The 26,659-nt window shown below is 42.1% G+C and overlaps 1 protein-coding gene across 1 annotated transcript in view; it reads left to right on the top strand.

Annotated features, from left to right (window-relative positions):
• The first annotated feature begins 2,339 nt into the window (after positions 1-2,339).
• The window catches only part of FAM13C (family with sequence similarity 13 member C), a 115,025-nt gene continuing 90,705 nt past the window's right edge, over positions 2,340-26,659 (top strand). The window contains exons 1-5 of the mRNA XM_058029104.1: positions 2,340-2,413; positions 3,926-4,100; positions 4,305-4,514; positions 6,217-6,400; positions 11,342-11,477. Coding sequence (XP_057885087.1) covers positions 2,384-2,413; positions 3,926-4,100; positions 4,305-4,514; positions 6,217-6,400; positions 11,342-11,477 — 735 coding nt within the window. The 5' untranslated portion in view covers positions 2,340-2,383. The remainder of the gene's footprint in view (positions 2,414-3,925; positions 4,101-4,304; positions 4,515-6,216; positions 6,401-11,341; positions 11,478-26,659) is intronic.

Genomic DNA, 26,659 nt, shown 5'->3' on the forward strand with positions numbered 1-26,659 from the left:
TGAAGTCAGGGTGGCTCCTCAAAGCACCACACATCCTTTTCATACAGCTGAAGTCCTGCAGGGGCTGACTTTGATCCAGAGGTTGTGGAGGAAGGGTTGGAATTTCAGCTACGCAGTGTGAGCAGTTATATGCTTAATTTGCGCTGCCTGCAGCCTCCTCCTCTTTTGTACAGCTGCGATGCGAGGAGAAATCATCCGGAGGGATGCTCGGAGCTGCTTGGTGTGAAAGGAAAACCCTGCCCAGGGTCGGGCTCCTTGCCTGCCTGCAGGGGGGCTTGCAGGACCCCCTCTCTGCAAGGCTCGTGTGCCCTCTAGCTGCTGCATCCTCCGGGAGCCCTGCCCGAGCTGGCAGGCAGCACTTGGAAGCGAATTCTTCAATAGCTGGAGTCACAGGAGCAGCCGAGACCAAGGGGATGGTTGCAGTGGCTGCTGCCTTGTTATGAGTCAACAGATAAATTTTGTGTTTGCTGCTCAGGTGGAGAATTTGTTGTTTGAAAGATAATATTTTTAGTTTTGCCTACAGTTTACACGCTGAGCTGAAGCAGGGAGGAGTGACGTGTCAGCAGGATGGCTCCTGTGGCACCTAGTAAGATGGAAAATCAGAATGTGAATTAGAAATATGTACTGTGGGGCAGGTAGCAAAGAGTTAGAGAGTTGAACATTTTTTTGTTTCATTTTGTAGGCTTTGCACAGGCCTCTTTGTGATGTGTTTCTCTGCAGAGTGCAGTTCTCTGCAGGCTCACAGGCATGGCTAAGGTGACTCCGAGTGCTTTGGTCTGTCCCAAAGGGATCCAGCGAAAGTGGGGGAGCTGCTGGTGCTCCTGCAAACAGCAATTAAGGGTTTGAGGGCAGGGAGGCTGCAGGGCAGAGGAGCTGAGTGCAGCAGGGAGGGGATGTCACACCAAAATGCCCCCTGTGCCCTCAGCCATGAGCACAGAGCATCACACTGCTGTGACAGGGCACTCACACTTGCTTCTCTCTTCTGTCACTCGTATTTAGCAGTGTTGGGGTACAGCACCATCAGCACCAGGACCTCCTGTAGGCCCAGCAGCTTGAACAGGCTGAGCAGCCACAGCTGTGGTGATGGGCACAGAAAGTTTAACAGGCTAAATGGCTTCAGCTGTGGTGGTAGGCACAGCGTTTCTAACAGGCTAAATGGCCACAGCTGAGGTGATGGGCACAGAATTTTTAATAGGCTAAATGGCCACAGCTGAGGTGATGGGCACAGAATTTCTAACAGGATAAATGGCTTCAGCTGTGGTGGTGGGCACAGCATTTTTAAGAGGTTAAATAGCCACAGCTGTGGTGATGGGCACAGCATTTTTAACAGGATAAATAGCCACAGCTGTGGTGATGGGCACAGGTGGAGCTTGTTTGCAGAGACCCGTCAGGCTGAGGAGTGGTGAGGAGGATGTGGATTTTTCTGGGGCCAGCTCCAGAGGTAGAGGAAGGAAGCCCTAAGCCACAGCACTTTTCAAACCTTATAGAGGGATCTTGTGGAGAGGTAAGAGGGCTAAAATTCTGCACTAGTTTTTAAATGGTATTCTTTCTGCTAAGGTGGAGGGAGCTATCTTTGCTGTCTGTGCTGTACCAGTGTGGTGTTGGGAGTAACTCCTGCTTTTCCAGTGCTCCACCGAGGGGGTCTTGCTCAGCACCTCTACTTTTTTGTGCCTTGTGTGTTCTGCTTTTGTTTCATGTGTACCTACCAAGTTTGTGTAAAAATCTCACCCAGCTAGATTTTACTGCAACACTGTTTCTTTATGACTTATTTTCCAGGACAAGGCTTTGTATCTGAAACAACTATAAAGGGTTTTAGGCTTAATTACATCTTCATATTTTAAAATAATTGGATGGGTCCTTGCCCATGTGTTGGCCAAAATGATTGTGTATGTGTTATATAAAAAAGTGGCTTTAGTGTGTATATAGAGGGCTACCTCATAGTATTTTCCATGCTGCTGTAGCAGGCAGGAGGGGCAGCAGGAATATCTGCAAACCTGCACTGCAGAAACCCACTCAAGAGTAAATATCAGGCCCAGGATCAGTGTGGCTTGGAAAGCTGTGGCATTGTGTGTGGTAGGTGCCATGGAAACATCTCCTGGTGGTAACTCAGCCCTCAGCTTGTGCAAGGTGCCTCCACAGGGAAGTGCTGGCTGCAAGGAGTCCTCTTTTACTACGAGTTAATTTCTACCTTCCACCGGCTCTGGAGGGAAACCACTGATTAAGGTGATGCCTAGCAATTATGCCATGATGAGTTAATTGCAGAGGAACAGCCCCATGGCTGCAGTGAGCTCTGGCCAGGCTGCACGGCTCTGTGCAGGGGAAGAAAGGTGATGGTGTCTTGGAGCAGCACAGCTGAAACCCTGGCACTCTGCTGCAGCCTAACATGGGAGCGGGCGCCTCCCTTTCCATCTGTGTAAGTCAACTTAAATCTGGCTGCTTCACTCCTTCCTTCTCTCTGAGAAGGCTCTGCTGCATCTGAGAGGGGAAAGGGAGGGATTTACAGTCGTGGTGCACAGATATTTTAGAGGCTTTTTGTAACACCTCATAGCTTATATACAAAAATGCTGTAAAATATGTTTGGCACATGCTGATATTTGTTCTTTTTAGATAACTATTCATGCTGTAACACTAACATCACAGCCTAAGCTTTCCTATGTGTTGAAAAAGCAAAATGGCCTGGGGTGTTTTGAGTGCTGTGTGTGCTTTTGCCATGGCAGCAGGGCTGGCCTGGAGCTCCAGCTCATGGCTCTGCTGCAGGCAGAGTGTGTGAAAAACAGCTTCACTAAGGCAGATCAGCTTCAAACCCATAGGAAAATCTTTCCCTTTTCCTTCTGAAAACATAGTAATAAAAAATATTGAAAAAGAGGCTGGTTTGAGATAATGCTACAAAAAAAAAGAAAAAAAATTAAAATCCCCTTTAGGTACTGTTTAAATAGTCCTAGTGCAGCAATGGTAAATCCAGGTTTGGACTTGTGCTCTCCTCGCCTGGTAGGTATGAGGGTGGAATGCAGCAATTACTGTGGGCCATGGCAAGCAAGGGGCTTTGGGGAGGTGGGAAAGAGGGCAGGGCAGCCAGAACTCCTTTCACGGTGCCGGGCAGAATTTCCCCATTTTTTAAAATATTCCTGAGGAATATTATTATTAAATATATAGTTATTATATTTATTTTTAAATGTATCTGAGCATCTATTTGGAAAGATGTTTTTAAACAGCCCCAGGTGGCCCTGAGGTGTCGCAGTGCTGCTGTGCCCGCCCGGGGCAGCCCCGTCCTCACAGAGCCCCTCAGCCGCCCTCAGGGACAGGGCCCTGCCAGAGCCCACAGACCCCCCAGCCCACGCCCTGTAGGATGGAAAAAGCAGCTTCCTTCGTCAGACAGGATGAAAAGTGCAAGGTTTTTTGTGATTTTTTTTTTTTTTTGATGCTTTTGCACCAGTTGTTGGGGTAAAAAATTTGGAAAAACTGGGTGAGCAGAAAGGAACCACTTCCGAGGCGTGCGCCATGGCTGACGCTTAAATTCCACTTCAGGTTCCTTCATAATCTTGCATTTTTTATCCTCAGGAATTAAGTAGAAATTCACAAGTTTCATAGAGTTGGAAGGCTGTGCACCAGCAGGGGGTCAGCTTTTTCCTGACTTTTGGGGCTCTTTTGAGGGCTGGTGACCCCTCACTGTCCTGAACAGCCCATCCACCTCAACACAAGGCCCATTTTCCCCGACTGTAGGGTGAGGAGGCTTTACTGGAGTTTACCCCATCACAGGTCTCACCTCAGCTCTACAGAAGAATATTAGCAAGAATATACAGTAGAAATAAAATCTGTACTAAGATGCTACAAAGAAGACAGTGATTTTGCCCATGTAGTAGATCTTTGGAGGTTAAAATAACAAAAGCCGTTCACCGTTTACCACTTGCCTGTTTTTATTCCCCAGCAATCGTTCTCCTCTATACAAGTAAGGCACACAACAAATAAAGTTTCACCAGAGCTACAGTTCAGCAGAGAAGGAAGCACATTTGGTGTTCCTCTGGAAACACTTGTAGAGGATGCAAAGCAATGTGGGGTTCCTTCTCTTGTGGCACAGATGGTGGAGTACCTGGAGGTATTTGGTAAGTTCATATTTTTCCTGTTGTCTTCTGGAAACTGATAGTCTTTGTTTAAGCTTTACTTTTCAGCTCTAAATGCTGGAAAAATCCTTATTTACAATTATTGTGCTGTCTTAAAGGAGCTCTTGCTTTTTGAACTCCAGTTCTCATCACAAAGATGTGGTAAAGTAAACAAGCACTGCTCACTGTTCTGCATTTCTCACACAGGTCTGGAGCGTGTCGGTATATTTCGGGTTGGTGGCTCAGCAAGTAAAATCAAGGAATTGAGGCAGAAGTACAATCAAGGGGAAAAAGTAGACCTTATTAATGATGGAGATGTTGATTCTGTGGCCAGTCTCCTGAAGCTCTTTCTGAAAGAACTACCAGTGGCTGTTTTTCCAGACAATATTTGCTCTGGCTTGCTAAAAACTTTCCAAGGTACAGAACGGGCACCTTCCAAGCTTCTGTCCATTCTCTGACAGTGACAGATAATGTGTTGATTACACTTTCTATAAACAAGGTTTTGTGTTTCCTTAACCTGGAGCTGATGTTTAATTGCTTTGGAGGGACCAGGCATCTACGAACTTGTCTGCAGTCTTTTTAAAATTCATTAAGTCTTTTGGGTTCCCTTCCTTCCTGTGGCAATGAATCCTGCAATCCTATCCTGTTTTCTTTGAGAAAGCTCTTCCTCTGCATGCTTTCTTTTTTAAATTGTATACCATACTAGTTACTGAGATAATATTTTTAGTTTTAATGCAACCACCACCATAATGCTGCTTGTGTCTTTATATAGCCACTGCCTCACTTCTCTCTTTTCCAAGCTGAAGCCTCTTTTTTTATTTAACCTTCTCTGTTAAAAGAGGTTTTTCTGCACATCACTGTTCTTATTTAGAGCTGTGTTTTAAGTTAGCATTTATTTTTCCAGTCCTCTTGTAATCTTGGACGGCAGTGTGTGGAGCAGCATGCAAAGAGCACCCCAACAGCCCTCTGCCTGCTCCCCACTCATGCCTGCAGTGGCTGAGCTCTGTTCTCAGCCTGCCCAGTGATTTTGGTAGCTAATTTCAGGTGTTTGGAGACAAATAAATGGATTTTGTGGGTTACTTTGGGGGCTGCTTCTGTTCGAAGTGCCCTGTAGGAGTTTACAAAGAAAGAGAAAGGAAGCAGTTTCATGAGCAGAACAACCTATGGGGCTTTTGTGAGCACCTTGTTTTTCCTACCCTGGACAGCCTTACTGTTATTTTTTAAAGTTATTTTTTCCTCTTCATCCCGTTTTTCATTTTGCTCATTAATCAGTTGAGCACCATGGGCCTTGGCCTGTGCAGAATGTGTTTTTTAGGGCTAAAATTACCCTCAAGGGCATGATTTGCTCATAAGCAATGTCAAAGCTACGCAGATGTGTCCTGGTGATCTGTGGCAAATTTGAGCATCAGCTGCCAATTATTGAGCAGAACTGTCATCTCAATCCTAGTAACCAGGAGATTTTATCCCACTGATAGGGAACTGCTGATCAAATGGAGTTGTTTGTGAACCCATTTTCTGCCTTGTTACCCTTCCTTGAAGAATAAGAACCAAGAAAATGTTAAGTATCCCCAATTTAGAATTTTAAGCATCTCTTGTGTAACTGCAGTTGCATATTTATAGAGCAAAGATGTTTTGAGTCTGAGAGCTACCAATTAGTCAGGAAATGAAGATGATGTGGGGCTGAAAGGCTGCAGTTTCTCATTCCTCCTAATGAGAATCATACAGCATGTGTAAAATCTCTTGGGAGAGTCAAGGCTGGCAACCTTGCACTGTCTTTCAAGGCAGCTTTGAGGATTCAGGTACATGACTCCTGACTGCAATTTCATTACGAAAGCAGCAAGTGCTGGATGATTCTGCCTTAAGAGGAAAATATCAGAAACAGTGAGTGTAAAACTCAATATCTGGAAAATCCATGGTTCTTAAATATTCATAAGTGAAAAGCATATGTCAAAATTTAGTGTACAAAATCCTTGTTGGGGACGTATTTATTCTTCACTTTGTTCTAACATATTTTAAAGCCTTCCTTCTTACTTGTATCTAGTATCTGTGATGAAATTGTGTTTATATATTAGGAATACCTATGTTATAAGTTTGGGGTTGTTTTTTTTTTTTCCTCCAGAGCACAAAATCAACACAACAGAATGCATAGAGAACCTGAGACAATTGCTCAGCTGCCTGCCCAAAGCCCATCAAAACCTTCTTCAGTTCCTGTCTGCTTTCCTGTTAAAGGTGGCAACCTACAGTGCAGTGAATTTCATGACTCTGGAAAACCTGGCCATCGTGTTTGGACCTGCTCTGTTCAAGTGAGTCCTCTCTGCTCAGCTGCCTCAAACAGCACAACAAGGTCACACCTCACAGGGAGGCTTTCTGTCGTAACTCTGGGTCCAATAGGCAGTGGAGCATTTTGTAAGTTCAGTGTTTATATGGTGTATTATGGGCAGATGTGGCAGGTTCTGATCTGGCTGATCCCTTTCATTCTGTTGGCCACTGACTAGACAGGGCAAGCCTCAAGTGAGAAACCATATGAAGAGACATGAGGGATAGAGAGCTGTTTAATGACAACTACTTCTCTTTTCTGAGCCAAAAAAAAGTGCTGGCTGTGGGGGCTACTTAGCTGGATTTGATTCTGAAAAGCTCACCCCCACTTTGGCCTTGTAACAGCATTTTATATCAGAGAAATGAATCCCTGTTATCAAGAAAGAGAAGCAACTCATTCTGCCCTTGCCACTAAAATTCAAGTTGGCATCCAAGCTGAGCAGTGAGTGCTTGGATGGAGCTAGAGAAGTCATGTGTGGGGTGGTGGTGAGTGGGCACAAAACTGGAAGCTAAAAATGAGAGGTGGGACAACATGCCGTGCAAGTCAAGGTGATAAGAAGCAACAGCCTGGTGTGATCAGATAATGGAGAATTTTCCCTTTCACTGTTGACAGTACAGGATGTTAAAATACTTATACCTGTTACAACTTGTAAATCTTTGTTCTAGTGGATCACAGCCATGCCAGGTTAATATGAACTGTAAGGCAATGACACTTTACAAAATGTATCTATTAGCAGTTAATATCTTCTATGCAGTAAAATAGCCTTGTTATTCAGTTGGGTGTTTTATGGCAAGCCAAGTCAATTTTAAAATTATATATTCAGCAAAATTTGTGCCCGGCATCAATGAGAGGCTTTGTTTTGTGGAAATGGACTTTTAAGCCTTGCTGCTGTTTCATAGGTCTCTATATGTGGTCTCTGTTTTCCTGCTCTCTGGGTTTATTGCCAGGTCTACCAGAATTTGACCTTTGGATGTGATACAAGTTTATATCTTAAACAAAAGCACAGCAAGGGAAGTGAATCTAACAAGATGTGGTGTGGTTGGAACTATGCCACTCTGTCCTCTGGGAGAAAAACCTCACCATGGAGGATATTCAGCAGTGCAACAGAGCAGCTTTGCAAACAGACCCCAAGTTCCTTAATATCTGAATACTGAAGTTAATAAATGAGTGGAGACAGATGAGGTTTATTTATCAGTGTTTGGATTAGTTGTGTGGTGATACTAAAAGGCCTTCATCAAGAATCTATCCCTTCACCAAGAATCTATTCCTCACATTAACTCAAAAAGCACTTCACTGACTGACCCTATTGTGCCATCAGGTGACATTTGCTCTCACCTGGGGCTTCTGTGCATGCACATGCATGCAAGAAGACTTTGTTCCTTTATCTCCATTCCCAAATTTTCCCAATGTGTGCCCAGTGATTGCTGTATCTGCACATAAGGATCCAGTATGCTCCCTTATTGATTGATGAGCTGCTTCAGTTTTAAATATCCCACTCTTCTGGGACATGGCCCAGCTACTTCTGAACATGTGCCTTTGCCTGGTTTTAAGGTACATTCAGAGCTAAACTGAGCACTTGTGGCAATGACCTGTCTGAGAAGCCTTGAAAGCAATCAGCACAGGGTTTCTCTGCCAGTGACCTGTCAGGAAAACAGCTACCATAAATAGAAGTATGTCTGCCCTACAAATGCTATCTTCACCTCTTCACAGTCATTCTGATCTCACCAGCTCCGGGAGACAACCCAGTAAATCTGGGTGTTTTTTTTGTAAAACATTTAACACCATGGTGCATGCTTATTGAGTTACCTCCTAGGGTTATGAAAAATCACCTTTTTGGAGGTTGGGCAGAGAGGAGAGCCTTGAAACTGGCACTGTCAGTGAGATTGCTCTATACCACTTCCTGCTGAGTGACCTGAGCTCTTCAATGATTCAGAATAAATCATTGGTATTGTCCTGTACAGCAGCAAAACTCAAGGTAGTCAGCTGTGGCAAATCATATTGCTGACACAGGGGAAAAAGTCATAAATATCCTTTATGTCTTTCAGAGCAAGAATTAGTGCAATTATCTGGCACATTATGAAACATTTGGCAGCCAGAGTGAAGGAAATTAGGACATGTTGGGTAGTACTTGCTATAGTTGTTCAGTGTAAATGTGAAGGTTATGGAAAAAACTGCTTTTAGATCTAATCTGCAGAAATGTGTGCTCCGTGCAATTGCTGGAATTAACCTTCTGGAGGTAATGGCAGCTCCTCACATGGCATAAATTCATTGCAGGTGTTAAAACTGTTCTTCATGTATTCTGGCAATCTGCATTTTTGTGAAATTACTTCTTCCTTCTTTGACACTAAATGACTAAACAAAGTTGTTTATGAGTCATTTTGCTTTAGATTTCTTACCTACTTAAATTCAAGTGTAAATTCTGTCTGTGATTATCACCTATCTCAATATTTTGGCACTTTTATTTGTGAGTAGGAATATTCTGTAGTTAGAGCATGGAATAATCTTGGGCCTTGGGACCACAAAAACAGAATATTAAACTTTGTGCACTTTAGGCTCATAATGTACAAAGTTTGTGATTTGTAGCTGTTGTTATTGTAACACAAAAATTACAAGGCTTAGCACAGTTATTATATTGCAAATCTAGTTAGAGGATCAAGGAAAACTGGTTTTGCACTCCCAGTATCTGTAAATGCTTAGGAGAATGCTTTTATCAGAGATCCAACTGATGTTACTTAGATTTCCATGGATGCTTTGTTATGCTTCATCTTGGTAAAGAGATTTTTAGTTCTGGTCTCCGTGAGCAATTCTTGCATGAGTGCAGGAGGACTCCAGCCAGCCAGCTGTTTGCTTCCTCACACTTTGACTCATTGTTTCTGTAAATTTGCAGCAAGCCTGTGGCGGCAGGGAACCTTGGCAGATGTCCTGGATAAGGCCAAGGCAGGGCACTTGTGTGGACTTTTTAGCCTGCACTTTGTGGCAAAGCAGCTTTGGAAGTTTTAGACTCACTCAAGAAAACCAGTAGCTAATCCCTGATGGTCAAGTTTTACTTGTTTGTTATTCACAGTGAGTGTTCTCCTGGGATTTGTACTACAGCTGATTATGGGGCACTTGTGGGGAAGTGCAGAATACACCTCAGTAGCTCTGCTCTTCCTAGGATCACATGCATGGATTTAGCTGTGGGGGAACCTGGCTCCCCTTACTGTCACCCCAATAATGCAGTTTCTGGTAGCAGCAGAAGTAACTGAACAGGCGGGAAGTGATTATTTCACAAAATTAATTGAAAGTCATTGTGGAAGCTGGCTGAAGAGAAAACTAAAAGTGTATTCTCTGTATTTGGAATGCACACCTGTTGCCACCCCTGGATATCTGCTGATGAGATATTGATATTTGGAGCCAGCTGTCTCCTCCCAGTCTATAGTTTAGATCTGTTTTAGGCTGGAATGAGAACTGGGCACTCAAACCCAGGCTGCTAATAAGGGAAAGGAGGACTCAATGAGTGGTGTGAGAGCCATTTATCTTCCTCAATAGCTTGTGCAGTGCTCCTTCTGGTAAGGAGTTAACAGCTGGTAGAGGTGGATTCAGGAACAAAAGTCTAAGCTAATGAAAGAAGCTGAAAAAGAAGACAAAGGACTAAAAATATTGCTTGTTTGGCCTGTGAGCTGAGGGTGTTGATGTTTGGTAAGTGATGAATAATCTCTTAGGATTGCTGTATGCAGCAAAGGCTATTGCTCAGTCAACCAGGTTTTACAAGCAGCCTTGTTTATTGTGGAGAAACTGAGTCCATCCCAAGAAAAAAGGGAGTGCAAGACAGAGAAATGTTAACTCATCCTAAAGAAGGAACTGATGACACACTGGTTCATCCTGTAAATCTCTCCATGTTATACCTGGCCATAATCCTGCTTAAACCTTCTGCTTCCAAAAGGAGCCCAAACTTAAGTCCTTACAGAAACAACAGTGAGTTTACAAAAGAGGAACACGAATTAGAGCAATTGGACTGGGCCCAATGTGTATATTTGTACTTTAAAATTGCAAATGAATAATGAATGTGCTCATTTGGCAAACAGAAGCCTGGTGTATTCATGCTCCACATTAGTCTCCAGAGTTTATGAATTTCTTGTTTAAATATTAATATTGTGCTGGGTGTAACTGAGTTGGTGCAGCACGGCTGGAGAAGCTCCATTAAGGGCACAGCATTTATGTAAATGTTCTCCAAGCTTCCAAATAGTTGGCAGGGGGGAATACACAAGTCCTTCAGGGGTTGAGATTAAAATCTTATATAAAGAATCCTTTTAATTATTCTGACTTGATGGGGACAGTAAAAATTTAACTACTATTAATAAAAAACCCAAAAATATGGGGACTTCAAGCAAGAAAGAAAAAAATCCAACCCAAACTCAACATGGTTAATGGGCACATCTGGAATTTCCACTTCCTGATATGACTGATGTCTGTGGATTTATAAATTAATACACTGAAGCAGTTTATTACCTGTGGGGTTTGTTTTTTTCCAGACAGTTCTGGTAATAAGACATTCTAGTGATCAAAGCTCACCTTCATAAATGAAGGTAGAACAAAACCACTCTTTCCACCCCAATGCCAGTGAGCAATGGCAGATTGATAGGGTGCTTTTTTTATGCCTGTCCTTTTCACCCTTGATCTTGTGAACCTTGTGTCTGAGCTCCTGTCAGGTTCTTACCCCTTTGCTGTGCTGCCACAAGGATTCACTGTGTTGTGAACCACTGCAGCAAAGCTGGGGCTCTGTCCCTGTACAGGTCCCATGTTGTGAACCCCCCAAGCTCCAGTAGGCACTGTCCCAGCAATTGCTGCTGTGCTGAATTACCTTGGCCACTGGGAGGGCTCCCTGTGTCACCATGACCAGCCCCTGGTCTGAGAGCTCCTGAGATTAATCCAGCTCCTCTTCCTCTAGGATTCCTGTCGGTCCCTTGGCTTGTGAAGAACAAAGTCTTTACAATGGCCTCCTGCTGTATTTGCTCCAGCACCAGGAGATGCTTTTTGTTGACCTGGACCCTTGCTTCTCACAGAGACAAGCAGATGGCCTTCAGGTAAGAAAGTTACAGCAAGAAATCACAAGTGCTTCATTAGCTGAAACTCAGAACTGGAAATACATTTGCTTATACATAGTTTAATTAATGACTGTACCTTGGAGCCAGCAATGTAAATATTCACGATATACCTAAGCTGGAGAGGAAACATGAGTGTTAAAATTCTAATTTGGAAAAAAATGCAAGTGTAAAAGCAAAAGGTCAGGAAGAAAATCCCAAGCTGCTCTACTTTAAATATATTAATGCCAAGATTTGTTAGATCAAAGCCACTGGATTTTTCCTTGAGTGAAACACATTTTATTTTGTGTGATTTTTTGTCTATACATTGATGATGCAGGAAAGCAAAATCAGAAGGTTTGAAACTCCTCACTTATTTTTTAGAGCTCACTGTGTATGTTCCAGTCTCTCCTTGGATGTTTTCTATAACATTGCTAGCTCTTTGATTCCTTTTTTGCCTCTTTGTTGAAAACCTCGTGGTGCAAGAAACATGATAGACAAATCCTGGTTTAGAGAGAGGGTCAATATAAATCTTGTTTTCACTTTGTGATGTGGTGTATCGTTGTTGCTTAACTTGAAATTGATTTTTTGGAAAAAGCCCTGAAGGAAACGTAGCAAACCCTGCAGTTTTATACTTCACAGTGCAGTTTTGTGATCCTTGAGGTTCACAGTGAGGCTGGCAGAAGCGTGCCAGTTCAAGTGATGGACTGTGGAAGAGATTAGCACTGCATGTAAATGTGGATGATGATATTTGTGTTTATGACTCCTTAATTTTCTGGCTTCTTTCTCCAAGTATCTCTGTTAAGGAAAGCTAGCAGACTTTTCATACAAAGTTAAAGTGGGTATTTAGAACATATAACGTATCCCAAAGAGCTTCCAAGGAACATTACAGTCCCAATATTCTTTCTTTGAAAACAAAACCTGTACAGACACAGGTATAAAGAACATGCTATATTGATAAAAGGATGCTCCTAAAATATTGCTTCAATGCCCCAAGACATGGCCCCAAATGTAACACTAGGATTGTTTCACACTAAAACAGTGTTGAGCTCATGCTCCCAGCTCCCCTTTCTCTCTGAAGAAGTCTCATGTCTCTACCACCTCTGGGAGTTTCTGAAACCAGTACTCAAATGAGCACACAAAATAAAAATATTGGCTGTCCCAAGACATCTGTTTGCAAAGCTAGAGGAAGCATCAGCAGCTAAAAGAAATTGGAGAGGTATTAGAGAAGCCAGAAAACCAGGCTTTCACTTGCAGTGCTTTTGTTTTAGAACCAGCTTCACTCCCTGTAATTCTGCAAAATGTCACAGTCTGTCTGGAATTGTGGTGATGTGGGAAAGAATTCTGCTGAAAAGCTGCTTTCAAGTTCTTTAATAGAGCCTCAGACAAGGCATAGCCATGGGGCACTCTCCTGCTCTGAGGTAAGCTTATGAAAGAAATCCCATCTGTGGGTGAGAAGGGAATTCAGTATTCTGTGGCTGATCTTTGTTTTTGTAATTTTTGGCAGGAAACTCAGCACATTGGATAGGTACCCTTCATCTTTCATAATATAACAATTGCTCAAGGTCCACTAAACTAGAAACATCAAAGTTAGCTTTACAAACTAAACATATTAAAAGTTCATGTTTTTCTTCCAGTAAAACAAGCAAAAAGTGAAACAGCAAACCTGGCTCAGAGTCCTTGCTGCATCCTGGAAATGAAACTTGTTTTTACTGGCTTTTACACAGATACTTGCATTTGGACTACTTAATTCCTCTGATTTTGTTGTTGGGTTGTCTTTTATTTTCCCATTTCAATGTTTTAAAAGTTAACCTGAGTTCTGTCAAACTAAAGCCATGCCAATCCCGCCCCACAGCTGACAAGACTTAACCCTCAGTTGTGTTGTTTGTGGGCTGAAATGGCAGATGGATTGCTCTGAGCAGAGTTCTAAGTTCCAGGAGCCATGCCACTGACACTGTGTGTGCTGGCTGATTCAGGATGACAGACTGGGAGAAGAAGTTTTGGGTTTAGGATTTTTGGTAGCTCAGAACTATTGCCCTAGGCTGGACAGTAGGCTATTGACAGCCACCAATTATATATAAAGATAGTGGTTTAAAGTTATATCCCAGCCATGATGTATTTTAACTTGTCTTTTTTTCCTGTGTGTTGCACATATATTTTTCACCCTTAAAATAGTGTCAGAATGCTGCAGAATCCTACCAGGCTGGGGTTTTGTGTCTGTATGGGGGTTTTTTTTTGGTGCATTTTTAAAAAAATTTTGATTTATCCCACTCCACTGCTCCTGAGCAGTCCTATAACCTTTTGTCCTAGCCCAAAAGCTGCACTGGTGCTAAACTGATTTTCATGTTTGGATTAAATAATTCTTTAAAAGGAAGTTAGGCACCACGGTGTCTGTTTTCACCTGAGGCCTTTCTAACAACTGTGTTTAAATCAAGGAATATCAATAGCTGTGTTGGAGGTGTGCAAGATTATCTTAACTTCTATAGTGTAATTTAATTATGAACCAAACCTTGCTAATAGCAATTTGTCATTTCTGCATCTTACATTCCAGCTAAAAGTTGAATATGGAATTTTTTTTTGCATCTAGTCCAAGAATGTGTTTTTGCATCTCCTGTTTGTACAGAAGTCCTAGATGAATCCTTTCTGATTTAGGCACACAGCCTTTGTCTTGCAAACAAACAGGAGCATGACTTTCTGGGTCCTGCAAGCCACTGCTTGTATCCCCATTAAAGCATGGATTTGGTTAGGAGAGATGCCTACACCCTGAGGAGAGGAGTCTCATTTCTTGTTCTCTTCTCTTGCTTTATCCTTCCATGCACACTTCACTATATCAGCTAGGCTGCTCTGTACAGTCTTAGAACCCTATTTTGAAGGGTTTGCAGAGATCCAGGGGGTTGGGGAAGTAGAACTGGACAATATCCTGGACCTGCAGGTTGACCACAGACAGCTCTGAATGAAAATCTGAAACTGTAGTGTGGTTTGGAGCTGGTCAGAAGAGCGCAACTAAATATTCCACGGATACTTTATCTGCTCAAATTATGGCTTAATTGGGAAGGCTTTTGTGGTCTGGAGAGCTTTGTTAATCTTGTGGGTTTTTAGCTTTTTCCACAGAGGATATGGATGTTTCAGCATTAACTCTGATCTGTGGAAAAAAAGAAAAGTGGTGCCTCACTTGCATGGGAAGTTGTCATAAAGTAGAATTGTGGTCTCTAAAATGGAATATCCTCAGTGTGGAGGACAGCAATAATTTAACTGGTGTTTTAATTTGGTAATCCCATGACAATTCTTGCTGAATTAGCTGAAACCTTTCAGAACAAATGAACAACCAACCAACCAGACATTATCTCATTATCTGAAGTTTCCAGGATAGTCTAATTGTCTTGTCAAAATAGTTTTTCCTGGATAGGAGAACACAGTTCCATTTCCTATTTGTAGAAGGGTTAATTACTTTCTTTCATTTAAGGTTTTTCCTTAACAGTGGTATGTTTTAGTTTGTTTTAGATGTGAACATAGCAAACCCTGCATGGGCCATGTGAAGGGCCAGAAGACTTGTCAGTGTATTTGTGGGGATTGCTGTTACATTATAGAAGGACTTAATATTATTTCCCATTCCACAGAAAAATTATTTTCCCTAATCTTTGTAAACTTGCTAAAATATGGACTCATTAAACGCTACATTTTAATTTTCTGTTTAAGTACTGATCAAACCAGAAGACTGGATGAAAAATGCCATTTGTAGAGACCAAAGTAGGCAGGCCCTGTACCCCCACAAACATTGTGGCCAATAAATTGTAAAGATGTATTTCTTCTCTTCTGGAAAAGCACAGCAGAATATGTTACAGACTGTGGGGACCTGGAGGAAATGTCACTGGTTTAATATTTGCTCCAGCAGTGCTGGGGATTTCTCTTGACTTGCTGGACAACTCCCCTGGGACACTGCTGTCTCACTTCAGCCCCCCAGCCGGGTTGTTCTGCTGTTAACTTTTCTCTCTTTTTCCCTTCCCAGTACTCAGAAGTGTGGGGATTTTTTGGTTGGTTGTGATGGTTTTGGTTTGGTCGTTTGTTTTTTTTTTTGGTGTTTTGGTTTTTGGGGTTTTTTTTGTTTGTTTGTTTTTTTGGACTTTTTTTTCTTTTTTTTTTTTTTGGTCTGGGCAAGGCTGCACTAGTAGAGAAGCCTGGCAAGAGAGGGTGTGCCCAGTGTGACAAATGAGGCCACTGCTGGCTGTGCTTTGCTGTAACAAGCAGCTCTGGCACAGAGGAGGGGAGCTGCTCAAGCTGAAATGCTGAGGCTTCACTGCAGTCACTGGTACAAGAGCAGAGCTCAGGCAGTGCCATGAGCTGCTCACACTGATCCCTGGCTGTTGTTCCATAAGGGTACAAAGTGCATGAGAAGGGAAGGTCTTTCTAAAACTGGTAACTGACACAGGCCTTTTGTGGCTTGGCAAATGGTTTTGAAGGCAGTATGGGCACAGACACCAATGCAGGGGAGTCTCACTTTTGTTCCTTATTCAGTGAATGCCCATCCTCAGTCTGGCTGAGAATGGAGCACGTGAAAGTTCCCAGACAGTCAGACTTACAGGACCTGTATGGAACAAGAGGACACAGTCTCAAGCTGCATCAAGCGAGATGTAAGTTAGAATTAAGAAGGAAATATTTCACAGAAAGAGTGGTCAGATACTGGAATCATTTACCCAGTGAGGTGGTGGAGTCATCATCCCTTGAAGAATTCAAAAAAAGACTGGATGTGGCACTTGCTGCCATGATCTAGTTGAACAGTTAGAACACGGGCTGGACTTGATGACCTTATAGGTCTCTTCCAGCCTTGAACTTCTGTGATTCTGTGATTCTGTGTGATTACAGGTGAGGCTTGTTCATCTGTACTTTGTGAAGGGGAGCAATACCTGAGGTGCTCACGGCAGCAGCAGCAGCTGGTTGCTTTGCTCACAAACATCAGCTACACTACAAGGAAGAGGATTATAATTAATCTGCTCTGTACCCACCAGAATAACACAAATCTCTGGTTTCAGAGGGTGTGTGTGGTCTTCCTCTGATGCTTAAAACGTTTACCACAACACCTGACCCAAGTGTAAGATTTTCAGGCGTCTCAAGTCAGCAGTAGAGGAAGGAGCCAGCAGCGCTTTCTTCCACGTGGTGTCAGTATTGTTCTCTCTCACTCCAGAGCTTTGGACGTAACCCTTTAAAGTGTTCTGAGAACCCGCCTTAAAATTAGGTATTACCTTTCTATTTTTGTAGTGTATCAGAGCATCAGCCTGTTCCTTCCTTAGAGAATTAATTGATATCAGGGAGGCATGAAGGAAGGGTGTAGATTCACCCCTAAACCATTATGAAATGCAAGCCTTTTTTATTTTATGCTTGTGTCACCTTCCTTACCTGAGCAGGACTGCCAATAAAATCTCTTCCCCTTTTCTTTCCTTCTCTTTGGTGAATGCAGGCAATTTGATTTGTTTGCTGATGTTAAAGACTTCTCAAAAAAAACCCCAAAAACCATGAGAAATGAAATCTTTGATAGGAAAACAAGCCCTTGGGAAATAAAATGTATTTGTACTGAAAGGCTTATGGTATATCAGGCTTATGATATATAAGCGTTAAATATTTCAGCGTTTTGACTTATGTTTGGCTGTAACAGAGGGGGAAGATGAAAGATTATTTTAAACCCTTAGTGGCTTTTCATTTCACGCAAGGTTAGGGTAGGAAGTGAGAAATATTTTCAGAAAAACAGGCAAGAAATGTAGAGTAAAATAAAAACCTGAAAAAACATTCACTGTTAAAAAATAGGGAAAATTAGACAATCCAACTTCTTTTTAAACAGTAGTTAATTGTAGATAATTTAACTGCAGTTAGTTACAGAGCCGTGCAACAGTGAATTTAATAGGCGTATTCTGAATGCGCTGTTCCCTCTCACGCTGCCTCTCCCACACTCGACAGTTCCTCGAGTGCTTTGTTCCTCTTTAATTAGTTTATTTCGCCTACTCTGGCAAGTACGCAAACATCCTTAAGCACTTAAACAACACCAATCGAGAGAAGAATGGTGCTAGCACTTATCGCCTCGCACAGAAAGGCTCGGCTGAACCTTGAAAGGCCATTAGCAACTCGGAACCTAAAGCAGTTTCCCTTTCGCCGAGTTTGTTTGAGTGGAGTCTGCGCTGTTTATTTGCTACAAGTAAATGGAAATGCACGTTCATGAGTCAGCATTTTTGCTAGATTCCAGAACTATCAAATGCTGGTTACCTTTATTTTTTCTACTTTGTTTTTTATGAGAAGGAAAGGGATGAAATATGCCTGTAGTAAAAATACAAGTGTAATTGAGCCAAAAATTATGAGAAATGAAAGGAAATGGATGGTGAAGTTGCGTGCTACACCTGTTCCCTGGGGTCTGTGGCTAGAATAGTTATGTCCAAGTTGCTTTGATTTACAGATACATCTTTTTAAAATAAAACTGTGGAAAGAAACTGGGGAGGAATAAGTGAAAAAAGCATTCCAAGGCTGTTTTTGATTTAAGGAAATATTACTGCAGTTGGCTTTGCATGCATGGGTTGGCTTCTATGGCTGATAATTGAGATGGATGCTTAAAGTCGAGGTTCTGCCAGCAACTTTAATCCTGACCTTTGAATTTTCTCTGACCATCTGCTTTAATTAGATGTTGCCCTATTCCCAGGGGACTGCAGATGTGCTCACAAGGATGGTGAGGAACCACAGCATGAGCCTTAGGCTGCCCTGCCAAGGGCTGGGGCAGTCAGCTGTGCCTGGAGAGGGTTTTGCAGAGAATGCTGCTCAGGACTGACTTTTTCTGGAAGCTGATAGGACAGGGAAATACTTGAGGGGTTGCTGGTTTGATCCTGTTGCTTCCAGCATGCAGCTGGAGCTCTGCCTGGGAGCTGCTGGTGTCAGCATGTGAGAGCAGGCACAGGAGCTCAGCTTTTGGGCAGCTCTCTCACGTGGGAAGCTGGGCAGAGCTGGGAGCCAGACCTACAGCTCAGAACTGACCTCTGCCCTTCCTTGCCCATGGGGCGGCCAAGAGAGGCCAGGGTGAGCCGAGGTGGGCAGTGCTGGACCTGGCACAGGCAGGGAAAGGCTGATCCCTGTGCAAACCCTGCAGGCAGGCCAGGGGGAAAGCTGTGCAAGTAGAGGTCTGAGTAAGGAGAAGAGAAGATGTTACAGTGTGTCCTGTACAGGCCCTAAGATCTGTAACTTTAGGATTTTTGTGTGCTCTTTTATGCTTCACCAAAGACATTAAGATGAACGGGACTAGATTGAAGGGGGAAAATTATTTCAAAGAAAAGAAACAAAAAGGAAACATTTTGGTCTATCTTTAGTATTTTCACAGAGTTGTAGTAGAGGTCAAGTGAAAAGATTGTGATTTAGAACTCTTTACTCTTTTGGTATATTTTAGTTCTCTGATGTCTAATTTTATTTCTAGACTCTCTGGGAATTCCATGGAGAGCTTTGACCTTCATAACCTTTTCCTTGGTCAATACAAGAGGACCAAGCAGCAGTAATAGAGAGTGAGCTGGATTTGGATACAGGGAGCACACTGTAAATCAAAACCATGCAGTAGCTATAAAAATATGTTTGTGTTTTGCATATTTTCTCTAGGAAAGTATAGGAAGCAATCTACCACTTAATTGCAAGAAATGATGGATGAATGAAACATTTCTTTGGTTAAATATCTGATCTGCTGCTTTTCTTCTCCTCCAACTCTTGCTTTGATGTTGTTAATGTTTAGTTTTGTTCCTGGCTGCTTTGCTGATTATTTATATTCCACGATGCCTTCCAAGCTTAACCAAAATGATGGTTGGGGTGGAGAGTGGGAGAAGACAAAGATAAACTGTGTTTAAAATCTGTATTAAATGGGCTGCAGAATGGTAAAGAGCTGTACCTGTTTAATTAAACTTTGCAACTACCAAGCATGGCTTACGTTAGAAGCCTAAAGAACTTATGAAAACTGCTGTTTACAGACCTGCAAATTGCTGAATTCTAGATAACCAGTGAGCTGGGCCTTTCTCCCCTCAGTAATTTGTGCATTTTGCCAAAATCTCCTTCTGGATCTGCCCAGAGCATGAGTTAAACTTTAGCAGGAGCAAACACTGCTGAATTCCTTCCCAGTGTTTCTTATTCCCTGTCTTCACATGGTAACAGTCATTGCACTTTCTGACCAGAGAGAGCATAAGCAGATGAAATCTATAGTCAGATCCATGAAAATGTCTCTCCTTATAAAGTCTCTTTGTTTCCAATGTCTACAGCAAATCCAGATCCACGTAATTGTCATTCTTTATGAAGTCAGTTTGCTTCATTATAGCAAAACCAGGAGCAGATTAATTCATTCGTATGCTTAAAATTTACAGATATGCTGTAAACACTTCTGAGAAGTGTGTTTAGGGAAAAACCCAAACTGATCAACAAACCCACACCCCAACAACACAAACCAAATCCCACACACAAATAACTTTGCAGAGCTTTGCTCTGATTTCTGTTTTTAAACCCTTTGCTGAGGACTTTTACCTGAGACACACATTTCAAAGTTATCCTTATGTTTTCCTCCAATGAAACCTACTTCTTTAAAATAGAGAAATTCATTTTGAATGAAAATCAAAGAAAGAAATAAAAAGACCTTTATGTGCAGCAAAGGAGGGCAGCATTTTTTATGCTCTTATTAAGCTGTCTCTCCTGAGGAGCTTGGCACTGACACAGCCACTCCAGAAAGAGAAAAGAACCTCTTCAAAGTGAGATGTGGTAACTTCAATTACAGGACAGGTCAGCTCCTAAGAATACTGAGGGGAATGATGGATCTCTTCAACTACTTCCCACTTAATGGATTCTAGAGTATTTAATCTTTCCTTCTTTGAAATTTTTGTGTATCTTTGGAGTTCTTCTTTTTTTAGTCAAAATGAACTTCAGAGTTGAAGGGTTGCTGCTGTCCCTGCATATTCTTCAATTGTGGCTTTTCAATTACTTGAAAGGGAGAAAAAAAAGAAAAGCAATGGAAAACAGAAGGAAACCTTAATTATGAGAGTGCTGTCCTCATCTCACCCTGTTGTAACTTTTCTGCTCTGAACAAAATTTTAATTCTGGAAACAAGATCTTTAGGTAGTCCCTTTTCCTTGTTCCCTTTTGCCTCCTGTACAAATCCTTTTTCTTGACAGTCAGAGTATTATATACCTCATTGAAAACATGGATGTGACAAAGTAGAACAAGTGCTTAGCCTGTGGGGACATATTTTATTTTTATTTAGAGAGATTTTTACTTCCAGTTCCTTGTTAAATTAAAACAAATGGGAGGAAGTTTTCACTACTCCAACTCACTCCACATTTTATAAACTATTTCTTCTTGGTCTATGGCACTGAATGGCACTGAAGCAAGGAGAAGTCACCTACCTCTAAATCAGGTTTTATACAGATGGAGGTGATGTATATTGCTCCTTGTAGAGAAGGATGGCAAAATTTCTTCCCTTCTTCAACACATCTCAGACTGGCTCTGCAGGTCTTGTTCCAAAGTGTGGTTTTGGGTTTTTGTTTTGGCTTTGGGGTTTTGTTTTGTCTTTCCTTCCCCTAAGAATGGAAACCTGTTCTCTTCCAGCTTGAAGCTGTTCTGCCTTCTGTCCTATCGCTACAAGATCTTGTAAAAAGTTTCATCTTTTTTGTGGGCTCCCTTCAGGTACTGAATGGCCATAATTAGGTCACCACAAAGCCTTTTCTTGACAAAAAATAACAGATCAGTGTTTCCTTCTGCTCTGCACATCCAACAGGCAAATTCCCACCACAGCAGAGCACAGGTTCCTTTGTGGATAGAATCACAGAATCATTAAATTTGGAGAAGACCTCCAAGATCATAGAGCCCAGCCTTTAACATTGCTATGCCAACCTGCCCACTCTAGGTGGTGCTTAGATATTATCATGGGCAGGTTGGAATGCCTTCAGTGAAGTGGAATGCACATTTGAATTACATAACAGTGCCTTTTTGACATTTTCACAGGGTGTCTCCATTCTTTCCTCAAATAGAGTCAACAAATTCCTACCAAAAATGCTCACCATGCAAGTAGAACTGCATGAGGGTTTGAGGGCATGGTCGGGTCAGCCCAAAGGACTTGGGCTGTTATTCCACAGTAATCCTTGGAACATCTTGTTAATTAACCACACACTGGGTTAATTCACCAAATAATAGTACAGTAGGGGTGGTGTCATTTTGCTTTCAGGAATGTGATGCTCAAGAAAAGCTGTGCAGAGGTGCCAGTGCGAGATCTGTGTTACTCCAGAGAGGGTTAAATCACATTGGACTGGCAATTTTGCTAACGTGGCTGCTAATTAAACTGCTAATTTAGCTAATGTAACAGCTTTCAGTTCTGCTGTTTTTCTCCCCACACTGGATACATACATGTTCCTCAATGTGTGTTATGCAAGTACCAGCTGCTTTTAAATGATGAAGTACACAAGTTCAGAGCAACTGACTGCACTAGGGATGTGGCCTCTCTTTAATGAACTTTTTTTTGATTATTTGTAAGTAAGGTGGGCAGGAGTTCAATAGGTGACTGCAGTCTCAGCTGATCCTTTGAAAAAAAGCTCCAAAGTGTCAGGAAAAAAAATGGCATGAGGTATCTTTGACATATTCTTTCTTACTGAAGAGAATATTTTAAAAGATTGAAGGAAAGAAAAAAGAAGGTCTGTAGTGCTTAAAAATTTCTTCTTAATCTTGCCCTCACTCTTTTGGAGACTTAAAACCTGATCTGAGGCGTAATCCAGAAAAACACGTCAAGAGGATTTGTTCAAAAGCATACAGTGTGTTGACATCAGCAAACTCTTATTATGGCTGTCATGTTCTCTATCCTGAAGCCTCGTTCTAATCTCCTGGCAGCATTCAAGCCTGGTGTTTCCATTTTGATTGAATTAATTAGTGGAGTTTAGATGACTCCCCGAATCTGAAATTGTCAGAATTTTTTAGCAGGGTGTTCTTAAAGGCTATTTTTGCCCTAGTTAATAGCAAGTAGGACATCTGACTGCATTTCTGTATTGTTTAAATTGAAAGTACATGGTCCATTTGGAAGCAGAGAAAATGGTAAACGAGAGCTATATTTATGTACTTATCTTGCCTTTAAAGTTAATCTCCTGTTACTAGTCTTGAGCCCTTCAGGTTGCCATAGAAACTGCCACAGCCTCCAACTGTGCTTCTCCCAAGACTTAATTGCATTCTGAGTTTCATGTGCTCTCTATTAACTGCAGCACGGGCAGACACAGGCACGTTGCAGAATGAGTAGAATTAATGGTTCAATATGATGTGTGCATTTTTTAATACTATGTTTCCATATCCCTTTTCAAGTTTTTCTTCACCAGCTGGTTAAATTTTTCTGTAACACACAGTGATACCACAGGGATGGATTCTCTCTGCTGCCACTATATTTGATGTTTTCAAGTCTTTGATGCCATCAAAGTAGCTGCAAGAGTCATTAGTTTTAAGGACTTAGGGTTTTTTTCCCCTTGGAGAAGTCAGATTAGTCCTGAACTATCTTATCTCTGCTGGGGTTTTTGTGAGTCTCCTTCACCTCTGAAGGCAGCATTGAAGTGCATACCTGCTGTCTCAGTAGCTCTGGTAAGCTTTTGCTGACTCAATGCTCTTGTACCACGTGATTTTTGCTAGATCAGTGTGGGTCAAAGGCAGTTGTTCAGCCAGGCCTGTTTTTAGGTGGAATATAAATTCATTCCCCCTGTTTTTAGGGGAATATAAATTCATTAAAGTAGCAAAGGAGTATGTCTGTATGCAAGATTTGATAAGGCTTTTCTGAGAATTTTTTATTATGTCCTTGATGAAATTTCTTATCAGAACTGGACTGATAATGTGTCTCATTCAACCAGCAGAACAAAATCTCAGAGATTTGGTTTCCCACTTGTCTCTCAGCACAAGGATGCTGTCAGTGCAAATACAGGGCTCTTACAGATGCTATTCTGCTTCCAGTGAGGGTGAACTCATGGAACCAGTGGTTAATACCACTTTGTGCTCATTTAAATCCAGAACTTTGTAGCTAAAAAGGCCATTCCCACTGTTCTTTGTCTTGTGCACAAAGAGAAGAGAAAATGTATCCCTCTGTTAAGCCCTCTGCCTCAGCTCTGCTTCGCTTGTGTCTCGTGGAGAAGAGACAGGGAAGAGGAGAGACACCCTTTTGCACTGTTGCTCTTGGACCCAGGATATTTCTGGACTTGTATTAATGCAGCCTCAGAGATGTGCTTTTATCACCAATAGAAAACACCCCACAACTGGTGAAAGAACAAAGCAGTGATGCTGAGAAACAGGGCACGGTGAGGATCTCACCAACATGTCACCTCAAGGATGTCAATTATGGTTTTAGACACTGGCCTTCTGAAGGCAGTTCAAATATATCCTTTTAAATGTTTCAAATATCCTTTAAAATCTGACCTCTTTGCTTATGTTTTTCATGTGATTTGTGTTGTTTACTCTTTTTGTAATTCTCCATATGTGCTACTTTTCTTGGATTAGTATTGGTGGTCCCCTATAAAAACCTTTGTAATTAGGTCAAGTAAGCAAGGTAGCTTGTCTGGCCTCAGCCTTACTACCAATATTTCTCTGTGAATTTGTCTGCTAGTTTTAGCTTTTTCAACCAGAAAGAGGAATTGGGAAATGATGAAGTTATGACAATATTGTCAGGATAAATCTGAAAGAGTGAAGACATTTTTCCAGCACTTCTCCTTCACCCTGCATTCTCTTTGTTTTTTCTCCAGATTCTTTTTTTCATTAGCTACCTACATTACACTTATTGCCACAACACAGCACACATTCTCTCTCAGAACCTAAATCTCAAATCTCTTCCAACCCATCTCAGCTTTCCTTTTCATCTGCTCTGTGAGCTTGCATGTTGGAGAGATGGGTTTCCCTGCCAGCTCTGCTCAAGTTACATTTCCTTGATTGCCCTACAGAATGCCAACCTATATTCTCAAAATCTGTGTGAGCTGGAGATTTTCCTCAAACACTCTAGAAACACTTGCTTTGGGATGGGATTCATTTGGACTTGAATATAATAGAAGTATTGTTTGTTGGCTTCTTGTCGTTCTGGAGAAGCCAAAGAGCTGCCATGTTTCAAGTTGTCTGTCTCCACCAGCTCTTTCCAAGCAGTGACAGCACTGTCCCTGGAGAAAGCTCTGCTTGTCCTGTCTCTGCAGACACTCAGAACAAAGACCTTGTCCATCAGCTGGACAGCCCAATGTGTCAGCATGTGGAAGTCTTGGCACCAATTACAAGCAGCTCCCAGCAATCCCAAAAGAGAGAAAAGACTCATTAGAAGTCTCAGATGTGCCAATAGCAGCTTATTTTACCCCACTGTGGAGTGCATTGTGAAAGCTTTTCCACATGAGACACAATTTCTTCTGATTTCTGTAGTTGATATTAATGTTAGGGTGTTCCCACAGTGGATTCCTAGTTTCTAGGCTTTTCTACAGGCACATGGCCTCTTTGGAGTACAGGTGGATATTTAGGGTGTCCCTGGGGCCACATCGGCTCGTGCAGTTCTGGTTGGGGATTGCAGTGCTTTGTTGCAGAGGCACTCGTTGTGCTTCGCTTCTCCTGCCTTGCCAAACACTTGTCCTCAGGTACCTGTTGCTCATCCTCCCTTCCCTTGCCCATCCTGTGGGAGAAAAGTGACTCTCAGCTGGCTGTGTGCACCACCCACAGGTGACAAAGAGCAGGGATGCTGCTTCCCTCGGCCCGTGTGCCCCTCTTGGACATTGGAGGCGCGGTGCTGCTCCGGGATGTTTGGGTTGGAAGCCTGGCTGCTCCTGGGAGCAGGGCAGAGGAGCAGCGCAAGCAGGGAGACAGATTCCAGCCAGGCTGCTGGGCAGACAGTGGAAGGATTACACCTGGTCACTGATTTGTTACTTTGGGTTCAGCTCCTAACCTTGCTCCTCAGCATAAGAAAGGGTGGAGTGAAATTTGAGTTTTGACTGAGCAGGGGCACTGCTGAGAGGTTCATACATGTCTCAGGCAAATATTGCCACTGGAACATGGAGAAGCACTGGGAAGGGGATGCACAGGTTTGTTCAGTAGTTCTCTTGAGTTCGTATCACTTTATTTTTTGTTTTATTTACTGCAATAAATACAAATTTCCTCTAGCACATACTGAGCAAGATGAGGTGACACTGCGTATAATGTAGGTTCTGTAGGGATAAACATTTAAAATTCCTGAAATCTAGACCTACTACTTACTTTCAATGTGATTTATGTCCCTCTACTTCTCATTTGTGCCTCCAGAACCAATTCCCAGTGAAAATTCTGTTTTAACCCTGCTCTCCTCAATGGCCACTTAGCAGAAGGTTCCACCTATGAGTCAACTGAATGGGTCATTTTGTGTGTCCTTGCATGGCAGGCAGTGGAAGTGTGCATGGGCTCTATTAATATCTGTTCTTACATAAACAGCACCAATTTTATTCAGTTCCGCAGCTAATGAAGCACTGTGGGAACAAGACAGCCAAAAGCTTGGGAATTACTCTACAAGGAAGAATTTCAGTGTTTCTTGGCAAAAGCTGCCTATGCTCAAGGCTTTCTTGGTAAGAGCCAACAGTAACAAGGTTTTATTCTGAACAGGAGTCTAAATAAACAGAATTTTTCTGCCTTTTTTGAAAGCTCACACACAGAAATCCCAAAGTTTATTTCAAAGAAGGCCAAATTTTTATCTAGCTACAGCCACATACTCAGTTTTGGGGAGGGGTTCTAATGTAAGGAAAGAGGAATTGGAGTCCCAAATGGAAGATTTATGGAAAATTCTCATTTCTTTATTTACTTTGAAATACTTACCAGGATGGAAACAGGGTTTTTTTTCCTCAGTTTTCTGTCTGTCGATTTTTTAACATAGAAAGATAAACCTGGAAAGCATGTGATGATGACTTAGAAATAATTGGATTACTAGCATCAGTTACTATCTAATACAGAGGTGGCTGAATTGTTGTAGATGATCATAAATAAAATGCCTGTTTGGGGGGTGTAGTGAAAGCATTAGCTGGCATTAGATTTACAAAGTCATAACTTCTAAATGCCCTTAATTTTTATTTTTATTTTTTAACATGTATATTGAATTTAAATGTTCCATTCAAACTTGTGTTTGGAAGGTCAGTATCTGCAATGCTGTGTCAGTGCAGGTGAGCCCACAGCCTCAGCTGTCTGTCTGTCTGTCT

This window comes from Melospiza georgiana, chromosome 8 (genome assembly GCF_028018845.1).
Source record: "Melospiza georgiana isolate bMelGeo1 chromosome 8, bMelGeo1.pri, whole genome shotgun sequence".
NCBI classification, from domain to species: Eukaryota; Metazoa; Chordata; class Aves; order Passeriformes; family Passerellidae; genus Melospiza; species Melospiza georgiana.